Source organism: Tenrec ecaudatus, chromosome 9 (assembly GCF_050624435.1).
Source record: "Tenrec ecaudatus isolate mTenEca1 chromosome 9, mTenEca1.hap1, whole genome shotgun sequence".
Taxonomy (NCBI): Eukaryota; Metazoa; Chordata; class Mammalia; order Afrosoricida; family Tenrecidae; genus Tenrec; species Tenrec ecaudatus.
Genome location: NC_134538.1, coordinates 158087347 through 158100711, shown reverse-complemented (window position 1 = coordinate 158100711; position 13365 = coordinate 158087347). Strand labels below are relative to the sequence as shown.

The following is a 13365-nucleotide window of genomic DNA, read 5'->3' as shown; positions in this document are numbered from 1 at the left end:
TTTCTACCAAGACCTGCTGGTGTTTTCCAGCTGCCAACCATGGTGGACAGGGCCCAATGTGTAACCACAACACCAGACAGAAATGCATTCCAGCTGCATCTCTGCCTGTGCGAGGAGTGCGGTGGGAGGCCACCTCTGTCCCCAAGGCCACTGTTACAGGTACTTGGGCCCCTTCCCCTCTCATCCTGCAGGTCCTTGTGGTCGACCTGGACAACAACCGGTTCCTCAGGCAGGTGAGTCGGGCAGCGCCCTCAGTCCCTGAGGAGGCAGGGTGTCGGGGAGGCGGAGGCAGGCTTAGATGTCCACAGGTCTGTTCCAGAGTGCACTGCCAGTGATTGTAATCCCCACGCACTCTGGAGCTCCAGGCACTTGTCTCGTTCAGCATGCTTTCAAGAGTATTTGAAAATTACAAAACTGTTCGCAAATGCATGCTCTGTCAGCTTGTACAATATCACAGGATACTTTGCTGTGCCGACTTGCAAGTGCTTTGGTGCTGTGGGTTAAGGTCAGTGGTTCAGACCCACCAGTCACTCCTTGGGAGAAAGATGAGGCTGTCTGCTTCATAAAGATTCACAGCCTCGGTGCCCACCTCCACCCCAGCAGCACATACACTGAAAATGGGGACAATAAGAGCAGATGAGTGTGCCCCACGGGTGGATGACTCGCTCCTCTGTGAAGGGCCCCATGTTTTTAGGCTTTCCTGGGTTTTAGTGGGGTTGTGGCCTTTTGTGTGAATTTCTTTAAGTTCAAGATAATAGGTAAATCTAGAGACACAGCAACCAGCTGAGTAATTTCTTAAGGTTATGGCAAGAGAGGTTAGCGGGAAAGGGGAGCTAATAATAAAGGATACAAGGATGAAGAAAATGTTCTGAAAATCGATTGTGGTGATGCCTGCACAACTCTTTTTATTTGTTTGTTTGTTTATTTTCATATAGGGGCTCATACAACTCTCATCACAATCCATACATACATCACTTGTGTAAAGCACATTTGTACATTCGTTGCCCTCATCAGTCTCAAACAGTTGCTCTCCACCCAAGCCCCTGACATCCGCTCCTCATATTTCCCCTCCCTCCCTGCTCCCTCTCCCTCATGAACCCTTGATGATTTATAAATTATTATTTTGTCATACCTTGCCCTGTGCGACGTCTCCCTTCACCCACTTTTTAGTTGTCCGTCCCCCAGGGAGGAGGTTATATGTAGATCCTTGTAATCGGTTCCCCCCTTTCCAGCCCACCCTCCCTTGACCCCTCCCAGTATCGCCACTCACATTGGTCCTGAAGGGATCATCCGCCCTGGATTCCTTGTTTCCAGTTCCTATCTGCACCAGTGTACATGCACAACTCTTTTTAATGCATTTAAACTGTTTGATTATATGACATGTGAAGTAAATGTCAATAAAACTGTTTTTTTAAAAAGATTTTTGGGGAGGGAGGGGGACGGGGGAAAAAAAGGGAAACCGAGCTGATTCCAGGAACCCAAGTGGAAGGTGAATTATGTGAATGACGAGTGCAACGAATGTATAAGGGTGCTTTGCTCAATTGATGTATGTACAGACTGTGATAAGAGCCTTATGAGCCCCAATAAAAAGATTAAAAAAAAAAGATTTGCAGCCTCGGAAACCTTAAGTCAGATCGCCATGAGTTAGAATTGACTCAGCGGCAGTGGGTTTCTCTATTTTTCTGGTAGAATAATATTCAGCTTTACTAAGTACAGATGAGGGATCTCTGGGGGTGTAGTGGTTACCAGTTGGGCTGCTAAGCCCAAGGTCAGCAGTTCTAAACCACCAGCCGCGCTGTGGGAGAAAGAGCTTTCTGCTCCCGTGACGTGACAGTCTCAGAACCCACAAGGGTAATTCTATTCTGTCCTATTGGGTCACTGTGAGTCAGCATCCGTTCAATGGCAGCGAGTTTTTGTTGATTGTTTTTTAAGTAGATAGAAGATAAACAGATGAGGAACGTTCATGGAAACTGGGGATTAAAAGATGACGGAATTTTTTCATGAGCTTCTTGAAGTTCTTCATCTGTATAAAATTTACACAATGAAATCATTGGGTAAAAAAATTTAATGTCAGAGGGAAAGGTTCATGATACCATTTTACATGGAACAGATCAAGATTCAAATGACTTTGCTGATCTGTTATTTCTGATTTTGTTGTTTTTCAAAGGTGATACACACACACACACACACACACACACACACACACCAAACGGAAAATCCACTGCCATTGGGATGATTCCAATTCATAGGGTTTCCAAGACTGTAAATATGTACAGAAGTAGACAGCCTTGTCTACCTCCTGAGGAGTGGCTGGTGGGCTTGAACTGCCAACTCTAGCCTGCAGCACCACCAGGACTTAAGTACATAAACCAAAAAACCCAAACTCACTGTCATCAAGTCAATTGCAACTCCTGGCAACCCTACAAGACAGGACAGACCTGCCCCTGCAGGTTTCTGAGGCTGTGACTCTCTGGGCTAGGGGAACAGAAAGCCTCATCTTTCTCCTGAGGAAGGGGCTGGTGGTCAGCTGCTCAGAGGGTAGCCCACTGCGCCACCAGGGCTCCTAGGCATCTTAAAAAGGATAAACACATCAGACATGTTGAAGCCAGTTGCCTTGGTGAGAAGGGTGGTTTTACCGCCACCCCCACCGGCGGACTTCCTCCCATAATCCTAAATGACTTCCATTGGCGGAGAACACAATGCACAGTTCTTTCCATCATTGGCCAGTAAGGTCTAGTGCCTGTCAGGTCCTTCACAGAACAGTCGCAGGGGTCTCACGTGAACCCAAAGCTCTAGCAGGTGCAAGCAGCTCAACGGTCTGGGTGCTAGCCGTGCCCTCCTGCTGTCACCCCTCTCCCAGGCCCCAGTTCACCCAGGCCTCACCCAGCCCCTGGCCCAGCCCTGAAGGTGGGCCGGTGGGAGGGTCCTGAGTCCCAGGAAGAGCGGAGCACTGGCACAGGTGCCGGGCTGCAGCCTGTCCTCTGCTTCCCAGATGGACGACGAGGACTCGATCCTGCCCCGCAAGCTGCAGGCCGCCCTGGAGCAGGTGCTGGAGCAGCGGGAGGAGCTGGCCCGCGAGCCGGAGGAGGCGCCTGCGGACTGCAGACCCGGTGAGTGCGCGCCAGAGCCACCTGCCGCACCCTGCTCTCCATGGGTCCTTGTACCTGGTGGTGGACTCTGGGGAGTTGTCCATGCCCCACGTTGACCCTAGGGGGCATGTTCAGGGAGGAAAGGATGCTTCAGAGCAGGGTGGCCCTTATCCCCGGTGAGGACTGTGGGTCACGAGGGTATTAACACGCATTCCCCTGGACTAGTGGTCGCAAGGTCCACCTCCAGAGGCAGCCTGGCCCCACTTCACTGCCATAAGGCCCCGCCTTCATCTCCCAGACCCCGCCCTCGCCACCAGCCCTGGCCCCTTCCCCATCCTGCCCCGCCCTGCCTGGCCCTATTCCCCATACTAACCCCGCCCAGCCCTCTTACCTTCCACACCCCCCTTCACCCTCCTGCCCACCCACCCAGCCCCACACCCATGGCCCAGCCCTAGTCTTCTGGCCCCCACCCCACCCTCACCATCTGGACAGGCTGTTCTTGGCCCACCCCTCCCTCAACACGCCCCTTCTGCCCCATCTTTACCATGCCCCGCCCTCCCTGTGCAGACCCCGCCTTCACTGCCCACCGCCCTCCGAGGCGGCCTGGCCCCTCCCCCGCCGCCCAGGCCCCGCCCCTCACCACCGCCCCGCCCCGCCCCTCAGGCCCCGAGTCCAGCCCCCTGAACGCGGTGGTGTCCGAGGCCTTCGTGCGCTTCTTCGTGGAGATCGTGGGCCACTACTCGCTGTTCCTGACGCCGGGCGAGCGCGAGGAGCGGACGCTGCATCGGGAGGCCTTCCGCAAGGCTGTGTCTTCGCGGAGCCTGCGCCGCTTCCTGGAGGTCTTCATGGAGACGCAGACCTTCCGCGGCTTTGCCCAGGAGCGGGCGCTGCGCCGGCAGGACGCCAAGGGTGGGGGCCGGGGCGCTCGGGGTGGGGGTGCAGGGGTGGAGTGCATCTGGGCACCCAGCATGGTGGGCTGCCCAGAGCTGGGGGGTCGCCCCTCAGGGATGGGTGCCTCCCAGGGTGAGGGCCCCTAGGCAAGTAAGTAGTCCCTTAGGGAATTTTGGCCCCCCTCTGAGCTGGGGGAGCAAGGTGGGGAAAGGAGAACCTAGTCTGTCACATCACCTCACGCCCTTGAAGTGAACCTGACACCCACCGGCCCTGGTCTGGGTGGGGAAGCTTGTGTGCCTAACTTCCGAGATTTAAGGTGGATTCGCAAGGCCGATGAGTTTCTGAACCTCAGCTGATGCACACCCAGTCCACATCTGGTCACAGAGAGGCGGGTGGATTGGGTTTGCATTGGGAGGCACAGGAAAATGGAGATGTGACTCGGAAGGACCCCTCTGTCCCTGCACAAGAGCTGGCCCTGCCAAGTCCCAAGTTTCCAGGTCACATCCAGGAGCTTCCTGCAGAGAAATACATGTGGGTGGACTGGCTCCATAACCCCTCCAGAGCCAGGACCACCCAAGACTGGGCAATTATGAGACTCATAAGACCCCATAGAAACCATGGGCTTATGGGAATGGAAGGAGAAAATGGCTATTCAGAGAGAAGGCAGCTCACGATAGGGCCCTCTCACCCACAGGTCTGTTTGAGGTCCGAGCCCAGGAGTACCTGGAGACCCTCCCCAGTGGCGAGCACAGCGGTGTCAACCGCTTCCTAAAGGGACTAGGTACGACAAGTTGGTGCCAGCAGCAGCCTGGCAGGACCCAAGCTATGATGACTTTGGAAGGGGGGTGGGTGTGTGGGGCTACCTCAGGCAGAGTGGAGTATGCCCCCCACCTGTCCCTATTGCTTGTCCTCTCCCCGGGGCAGTGTTTGGGAACCAAGGCCAGTGAACAAGGAAGGCTGGGTTGGCCTCCAAATGCTCATGCAAGTGGGGATGGCAGGGTAATAGGAACTGGCCTAAGAAAGGAAGATAGGGATGATGGTGGGACAGCCAGGCTGGCACACCCTGTGGTGCAGTTTTAGAAGCAAACTCTCTCCCCACATATGGGTACTCTCTCTGCCACGCCCCCATATCTGCAGGAGACCCCTTCTTGTGAGGTGGGGGGTGGGCAGAGGTCTCCTTGTGGTCAGGGCTGAGTTCTGGGTGTCTGGGGTGGGGAGGGGAAGGGGCGCCGTTGGAATGGGTTCCCTGCCAAGAGGCTCCTTGTTCTTTCTTTAGGAAATAAGATGAAGTTTCTGCATAAGAAGTAGCCCTCTGTTCAGCCCTACAGAATGGCTCGTGCAGCCCTGAGACTTTGGCTGTTCAGGAAGGCTGGGCCCTTGGCCCCATCCGCCCCAGGACCCAGGTGAAGACCCGGCTATCAAGCCTGGGAGTTCCTGGAAAGCCAGTTCCCGGGTGACAGGGGCGTGCCATTCACAGTCAAGGGGATGGTTTGGGTCTTGTTTTTTTAATCCTAGTTATCAAAATAAGAACCAAGAAAAGCATGCGATTTTGTTTGGATGGTGCCCGGCGAAACCCCAGGCCTCTGTCCAAGTCAGCTTGTTCATCCTGCCTCCAGCTCCACCCTGGAGCCAAGGGGAGACCAACAAAGGCTGTGGACACCACCGAGCCTGCTCTTGGCAGAACTTGGAATTGACTCGGGGGGTGGGGGTGGGCGCAGGGAGGAAGAGACAGAGCTGGGGCCCTCCGCTCAGGGCTGTACCCTCTTCAAGCTGGACAGCGGTCTGGGACACCGGACAAGTGGCTCCCCGGCCGGCCCGCAGCGCCCCCTGGTGGCCGTGTCCATCCCTGTCACACACAGACTTCTCTAGCAGACAGCTGGCTTCCTGTCCCAGTAACCCCAGGTCTCAGAGGAACACACAAAGGGGAGCTCCTCCTAAGACCAGGTCCTGACATGCTCTCTGTTGACACTGAAAGCCCACCTCAACACCAGCCACCATGTCAGCCTGGTCCCCGTGTACTGTGAACTGCCCCCTCCCACCCAGGGCCCCAGCCAGCCTCAGGGAAGCTGGTGGCTGGTCTTCATGAGGCCGCTCATGACCTCAGAGCTGAAGCAGGCTCCGGGAGAAGGCCCGCGGACACCCTCCGCACGCCACTGGGACCCATGCCTTGACAGTGGCCCAGGTTCTGTGTTGGTCAAGGTTGAAGGGACAAATTGACCTCATTCTAATGCACAGTTCCTGACGAGTCAGTATGCACTGTCCCCCACCAGAGCTGCACCCAGAATAGGGGTGTCCAGTCCTGTCTTCCCTGAGGAGAGACCTAGTGGTTACATCAGATGCTCAATGGGACCCGGAGGCCCCAAAACCTGGCCGGAGCAGCCTGAGATGGTGTGTGTGGTTGTGGGAACCGGAATGAGGACTTCTGAGTCGGGGCCAAGAGACTTGTCTTCAGCAGCACCTCAGAGCGCTTAAATTCATGAATAGTCATATTCTGTGTATTTTTATATTGTCCAGAAAGGATCACTTTCAATATCATGGGATACACTTCTTTCCTAACTTATTTCCTATTGTATTACTTACTTAATAACACCAAGTGAATAAATAAACATCTCCACTAACTGTGCCAATGACTGCGTACCCTTCTGTTGACAGCTATACTTGCATCGGTCTCCCCCCCACTTTGCTCATATGCCACCAAGACATTTCCAGTTTTTAGTATCACAAACAGTGTGGGTGGGGGAACAGTCTTAGCCCCTGGGGTGGGACAGACCTCTAAGTGCACTCATTGCTGACCAGGGTGAGTGGGTGTAGGCCACCCAGCATGATACAGCGGTCAGCAGGAGTCCACTCAGGATGGACATTTGTGGTTCGTAAGCATGTCCTTGTGGATGGGTTTTATGCTCAGACAACCCTGTGGCCCTATGGGTGAAACCAGACAGAACTTTGTATTATTAAAAGACAACCACACCACTTGGCAGTGAGGCCATGCGGGGTCAGAGTGGCCCTATAGAGCAGGGTAGGACTGCCCCTGTGTGCTTCTGAGACTAACTCGATGGGAGTTGACCGCCCCATCTTTCTCTGGAGGGGGGCCTGGTTGGTTTCTGAGATCGACTCTGGGAGTAGACAGCTCCATCTTTCTCCGGAGGAGGGCCTGGTGGTTGCGAACTTCGGGCCTTGTGGGGTGGGGTTGGGTTTTTGCTGTGGAATGATGGGTCCGTTGCAGGAGCTGGGTGGCTTCGCTAAGAACACAGAGGGCAGTCTGAGGAGGGCACTGGCATCACCACCGCTGGGCAGAGTGCTCAGGAACGAGGGGGGCAGTGGGGTAACAGTGGCTTAAGAGGTCAGCTGCTGACTAAGGGTGGTGGGACAAAGCTACCATCGGCTCTGCGAGCAGCAGCAAAAAAAAAATGTGGCCTTTGCCTTGGAAAGCCTGAGGGGCAGCTCTTCCCGGCCCTGCAGGGTGGGTGTGAGCCCGAACCCACGAGGACAAGGGTTTGGGCCCATCACACATCTCACCAAGCCAATACCAGTGAGGGCCGAGTCTGTGGGGCCTTTGTTCTTGCCCCTCCCCATTCAGAGGCCATTCTCATGACCCCTGGCATCCTGCCCCCCTTCTCTCTCCTGCTATCAGGGTGACGTGAGTCAGCACTGTGGGCAGAACTGGGTCAGATGGGAGGGGCTCAAACAGTTGAAAAAGGGAGTCTTGGACCTGAGCGAAGGTTGGTAAAGGTGAGGCAGGTGTGTGTATGTGTATGTGCTCCACCCAGCTATTTGCACCTGTGAAAGCCAATTAATGGCATTCCAGTTGGTCTGACCACACAGTAGCCCTCACCTGCAAGCACCTGGGTGTGGTCCAGCGTGTGCTCCTTCCAGGCAGCAGTGCCTAGGCTGGGCCCGCATCTGTGTTCTGGTGCAAGCTGCCAACCTGGCCCCTCACCTGCCCTCCCTGGCTCCACGTACAGCAGCCAGGCTCATCTCGGGTTGTGAGGGTGGGGTGGTAAGGGGGCGTTTAAGGGACCCACCTGGAACCAGCCCACCGCAGAGCTGTGCAAGCCCTGAGGGAGGGGGCTGGGCTGCTTTCCAGGAGGAGAGCTGTAGACCAGCCTCCTCACCTGGACAGGTGGGCAAGGCTAGCAAGCTCAGCTGGTTCTGGGGAGTGACAGGCATAGGCCAGGAGGGTGGGGGGGTAGGGGGGACTAGGATATCACCTGGCTTGAGGGACACTGGGCAGGATCTGAGGTGGGAGGGGTGGGGGTGGGACAGCTCCTTCCTGCAGCCTGGGGATTGTCACCCACTTTATGGTTCTGCCCAGCCAGGCCCCCTCACTGAGGCTTAGCACGGCTGTGAGGCCAAGGGTGGGGCTGTAGTGAGACATGCCCTGGCCCTACCCAGTGGGGCCATTGGGGGGGCTCTGTAGGAGAGGAGGGCATGAGGGGCGGCCAAGCTGACTCTCCAGATAACCCCCTAGAGGCCATGGTCTGGGATGCAGTGCCCCCTCCTCAGGGGAACCTGCAGCAAAGGACTCCTGGTAACACCTGTGGGCACTTCTGTGGGGGGCACCCTCCTCGTGCTCTCTCCCAACCCCTGCCTGAGAGACGCCTCACAAGGATACATGGCTGAGACCCTGGCTTCTTCCCAGCCACAGACAGGCCAGGAAACAAGAACTTCAAGTCCGGGTGTCTCCATTATCTCTCTTTGTCCTCTCTCTCTCTCTCTCCACACACACACAAACACACACACACACACCACCCCCCACCCCCAGTGGATCCTGACTCCTATAGACACAACTGGCAGAGTGAGACTGCTCCTTAAGGTTGTTTACACAGTCAGTCTTCAGGAGCAGCGAGCTTCATTTTGTTTTCCCCCATGGAATGCCTGGTGGGTTTAAAGGACTCATCTTTTGGTAAGTGGTCCAGTGCTTAACCCACCGGGAAAACATACACACACACACACACTCTAAAACAGGAAGAAACGTAAAAGGCATCCTCCGCTAAGCCCTGGATGTCCCGAATGGGACAGTAGAGTCTTGATCCCAGGCCTGGCCTCAGGAAGGGAGCATCCTTCCAGCCAGGAGCTCCTGTGCCCATCATGGATTAAGCTCTTGGCTGTACCTGTGACCATGTTTCTGGAATTGGGGTTCCTTTGTTATACTAATGAGGACACCGGAGTAGACTGGGTCTTAAACAGCTAATGACCAGTGAGTCATAGCAGTGGTGAGGAGGCACAGGTGATGTGAGACTCAACTAGCCAGGAAACATCAACCAGGCTCTGCTGTCAGCCGAGAAGACAGGTCTTCCCCAGAGCAGTGGGCCAGCACGGCCTGGCTGAGGAGGAGGTCAGCAACCAGTAGACGGTGGTGATAAAAGACCAGGATGGGCCAAGGCTACCCTGCCGAGGTCAGACGCAGCCCTGACCCCAGCTGTCCTTCCATGCACTCTGCTTCTCTTCTGCGTTCACTGTACCAAGCATCCCAAGGGCCGGGAATCCCCCAGAGACCAAGAGAGCGAGTGGGCCCTGAGCGGGCACAACCTAGCAAGGACAAGCGAGACCAGCCTGCTGCCCAGGCCTGCATGGTTCACCTCTCCCCTCCCCACTGTTGGAGAGGCACGGTTGGAGGATTGGCTGATCTGATTATCTGAGTGTAGTTGCACCTGTGTGATGTCATATTGCTGGTGGCAAGTCTGTGCCCCCCCGGGTGACCCTCCCACCTGGGCCTAAGTGACCTGAATCTGAGCACACTCCATTCCCCTTAGGTGTCTAATGAGTGGGCCTAATTCCTTTCCAACCCCTTCATTGTGGCCCTGCCCGCTGATTCTTGCTAGGCAGGCATTTGGGGGAGACCCCCTTCCCCCTTTATCCCTAATCTAGTGTGTCACTTCACTTCTTGGTCTGTGACACAAGGCAGGTATCCCTGCGATTCCCCCAGCGCTTGCAGACGTGACAGGTCCAGGGATTGTGGCATTGCAGCCTGGTCCTGCCTGCAACCAGGGCTCAGGAAGCACCCCCACGGGGGAGGGGATGGGGCTCTGGGAAGACAGGCCTAGGGTTAGTCCTGTGCTTGCTGCCTCTCCAGGCAGCTGGCAGCTGAGCTGTCCTCAGTTAGGGTATGTCTCCACCTGTCTCAGCTCTATTTCCAGTTGGCCCTGGTTGGGGACCCCTGCCCAAAGGTGCACACAGCCAGGCTTGTCTGCCTTCCTGTGGAGTCCAGCCTCCCTCCCGCAGGTTGTCTCTAAGCCTCGCCGTTACGAAGGCGACCAGATCGACTTATCTCCAGATCGTGCGATACGCCAGCTGTTTCTTCAGTCAGTGCATCCTGTGTCACTATCTTCTTCCCAATCATCCCACCACCACTGGCGGGAACTCAAAGTCCCCGTCTTGGGTCCCGAGAGCTGGGAGAACAGAAATGCGGCCTCTTCTAGTGGAGAAGTCTAGAGGTCCAGGCTCGACTCTCCAGGGAGTTCCTTGTCGCCTGTGGACATCAGTGAGCACAATGTCCCTTAGGAATCCCCACATGCCTCGGTGTGAATCTTCCCCTGGACCTGGCAGGTGTTCAGCTTCGAAACCCTGTGCCCAAAAGACACAGCTGTTCTGGGTCCTTCCTGGTCACAGTGTTGTCCCTGTCTTCTGGGCTTGCCTCTCTCTGCTTTTATCACTTGGAAGATAACGATGTACTGTGAAGGAATCCTGGGTCTGCCTCGACTACAGGTGGTGAGTTCATTTCCGGGGGGCGGGACTTGACTCAACCCTCCTGTAAGGCTGGGCTTCCAGGTATAGCCCCTGGCCATGCTGCCTCCCGAAGAGGTTGCTGCTGTTTCTGTGAGGTGCCTTTCAGTCCCTCCCAACTCAGCAACCCCGTGCACCACAGAGCCAAACACCTCCATGTTTTCATCCTCCGTGCCATTGTGGCAGCGCTGTGTCCATCTGAAGGGTTAGAAAGATTAGGGATAAAGGGGTGGGTCTCCACCAAACAAAATTGGCTGGCCATGCCACCCTAAAAGGAGGGCAGGGGGTTGAAAGAAACCAGGCACACCTTAGACACCTATGGACGTGTGCAGACCAAGGTCACCTGGACACAGGTGAAGGTCAATGTGGGCATGCGCGCGCACACACACTAGGCACCAGCAACATCACACATGCACCTGAACTGGGCCACTAGGATGAGCCACTATCCTAAACCATGCTCCCCACGCCCAGGTGGGAATCGGAGGGGACATATGTAACACAGACTGAGGGCAGCTCATTCTCTGGGGAGCTCTCTGGCAGGTTGGGCTGGTGTCCTCTGGGGGCTCCCACTCTCTCCTCCCCTTTTTGGTTCTGCCACTCTCCTGTTGACTCAGTGGGCTCCGCTTTCATCAACGGTTCTCAACCTGCAGGTCTCGACCCCTTTGGGGATGAACTACCCTTCCACAGGGGTCCCCTCAGGCCATCGGAAGACACATGCAAGGGTTCAGGCATTAGGAAGGTTGAGAACCGCTGTCTGACAGTGAAGTTTTTCCATGGGGTTGTCCACGCTCCTCTCGAAGCAGCCACTTTCAACTGCACGGACTTTCCCAAGGCTCCCGCCATGAGGCCTTGCGCACCTTCAAGAGATAGCCAGGACTAGCTGAGCCTGCCTTACCTGAAACTTGCCTGTCCTCATCAAAGTTACGTGGATTCACAAAGGTGCCTTGAATTCTTTCCGCGTTGAGAAGCAAGACCCGCGGTAAACCATCGCAGAAACCTAACAAGCCCATCCTGTGGAGGGACTCCCTCTTCCCGTTGCCCTGCTGCTTTAACAAGCAGGACGGATCCAGGGCTCCGGCTCCCCTGACGGAACGCCCAAAGTATGGGAGACAGGCTCTCCCTTGCCTCTAAGGAGCAACTAGGGATACTTCCTCCAAGACAGATCAGTTTGTTCTTTCAGCAGTCCACAGTACTTCCTTTTATAGTTTTTAAGAACAAATACAATCAAAGGGATGATCCTATCAAACCAACACTTTGAAACAGTTGCATATAGAACATGTGTGATACTGTTGATTATAGATGCATCAGCCCACACACTCTACATGAACGTTTATTTTGAAAATACTATTAAAATAAAACTTGTACATTTGAATTTTTTATCAAAAAAATGTGTGTGATAGAAGTCATTTGTCAGGGGAAGCCAGCCCCCAACATATCATTAGGGGTCCAGTAGGCGCAATTGTACAGCGATAATAAGTAAAGATCATAGTAAAGTCATAGAGAACATGAGAGATAGAAGTGAAGTATTGAAATGAATGGAGTCATTCACGATTCATGGTAGCATGCTCACCTCAGCCCCGCTAATGGTCCACGTGGAGGGGGGGGGAAGGGGAGAGAGAGAGATCTTTAATGCTAGCCCAGGCTTTTTATCTTCTCTGGGGACATGCAAGCCCCCTAATTACAGGTGAGGACATACGTCACAGGAAGGGGCTGTACTATAGGTAATACAGTAATCAGAAGGGGTGGTCTAGGGATATACATGCAATAGGAAGAGGGATTGGGGGTATACATGTGACAAGATGGGCGGACCCTAGAGTCAAGATGGCAGCCTAACCTTGGTCATCCTTGGGCGGGTTTGACCTCTCTGGCGTCTCCTACAAGGAAACAGACAACTACTCTCCTTATCAGAAGGGAGTGGGCCCTATTTGTTGTGGGATATACAGTGGTGACTACTTGCTCTAGATGGTTGATAGCTCTCAGGGGAATAACCCCTGACCTACTTCTGATGACCTCCAAGTATAGTCATTCCCAAGCTGCTGTCTGGCATATACTTGGGGGAGACAGCTTGGGAGAAATCCTTCTGTATCCCACAGTCATTGAATATAACAACTACAATATCAGTCCAGAGATGTCCATTGACCTGGACTTGTTCATAGTCGCAGCTAACTCTTGATTAGATAATGACGGATTTTTTATTCGACAATTTTTACAGGTCTGAGTGCAGATGACAATGGTTCACAGCACTGCCAACTTTCCATCTTCTGGTTTTCCTTTTTGTTTTTGACTGTGACCGTGACCAGGAAGCGAATGGTCTTGCGATGCTGCAGAAGGCACTGGAAAGTGGATAGTTGGAGATGCAGTTAGGCTAAAACTTAGCTCTATCATCTGATCTCCCTTAGGATCCATTTACATTTGTTGTAGATTTTAAGATTTTGTTTTCTTTGTCTTTTAAACATTTTATGGGGGGCTCATATAGTTCTTATCACAATCCATACATACATCCGTTGTGTCAAGCACATTTGTACATTTCTTGCCATCATCATTTTCAAAACATTTTCTTTCTACTTCAGCCCTTGATATAAGCTCCTCATTTTCCCCATCCTCCCCCATCCTCCCTCCCTCATGAACCCTGGATAATTCATAAATTATTAGTCATGTTTTA

At 54.2% G+C, this 13365-nt stretch overlaps 1 protein-coding gene across 8 annotated transcripts in view; it reads left to right on the top strand.

Moving 5' to 3' along the window:
• Positions 1–6599, top strand: part of DENND2A (DENN domain containing 2A) — a 67710-nt gene extending 61111 nt beyond the window's left edge. For 7 of the 8 annotated variants that reach the window (XM_075558741.1, XM_075558745.1, XM_075558743.1 and 4 more), the window contains 5 exons: positions 31–159; positions 2993–3110; positions 3753–3998; positions 4675–4761; positions 5257–6599. In XM_075558741.1, the coding sequence (XP_075414856.1) occupies positions 31–159; positions 2993–3110; positions 3753–3998; positions 4675–4761; positions 5257–5288 (612 nt within the window). In that variant the 3' untranslated portion in view covers positions 5289–6599. Of the gene's footprint in view, positions 1–30; positions 160–191; positions 234–2992; positions 3111–3752; positions 3999–4674; positions 4762–5256 lie in introns of all 8 variants that reach the window. The other variant, XM_075558744.1, reaches the window with a different exon arrangement.
• The last annotated feature ends 6766 nt before the right edge of the window (positions 6600–13365 follow it).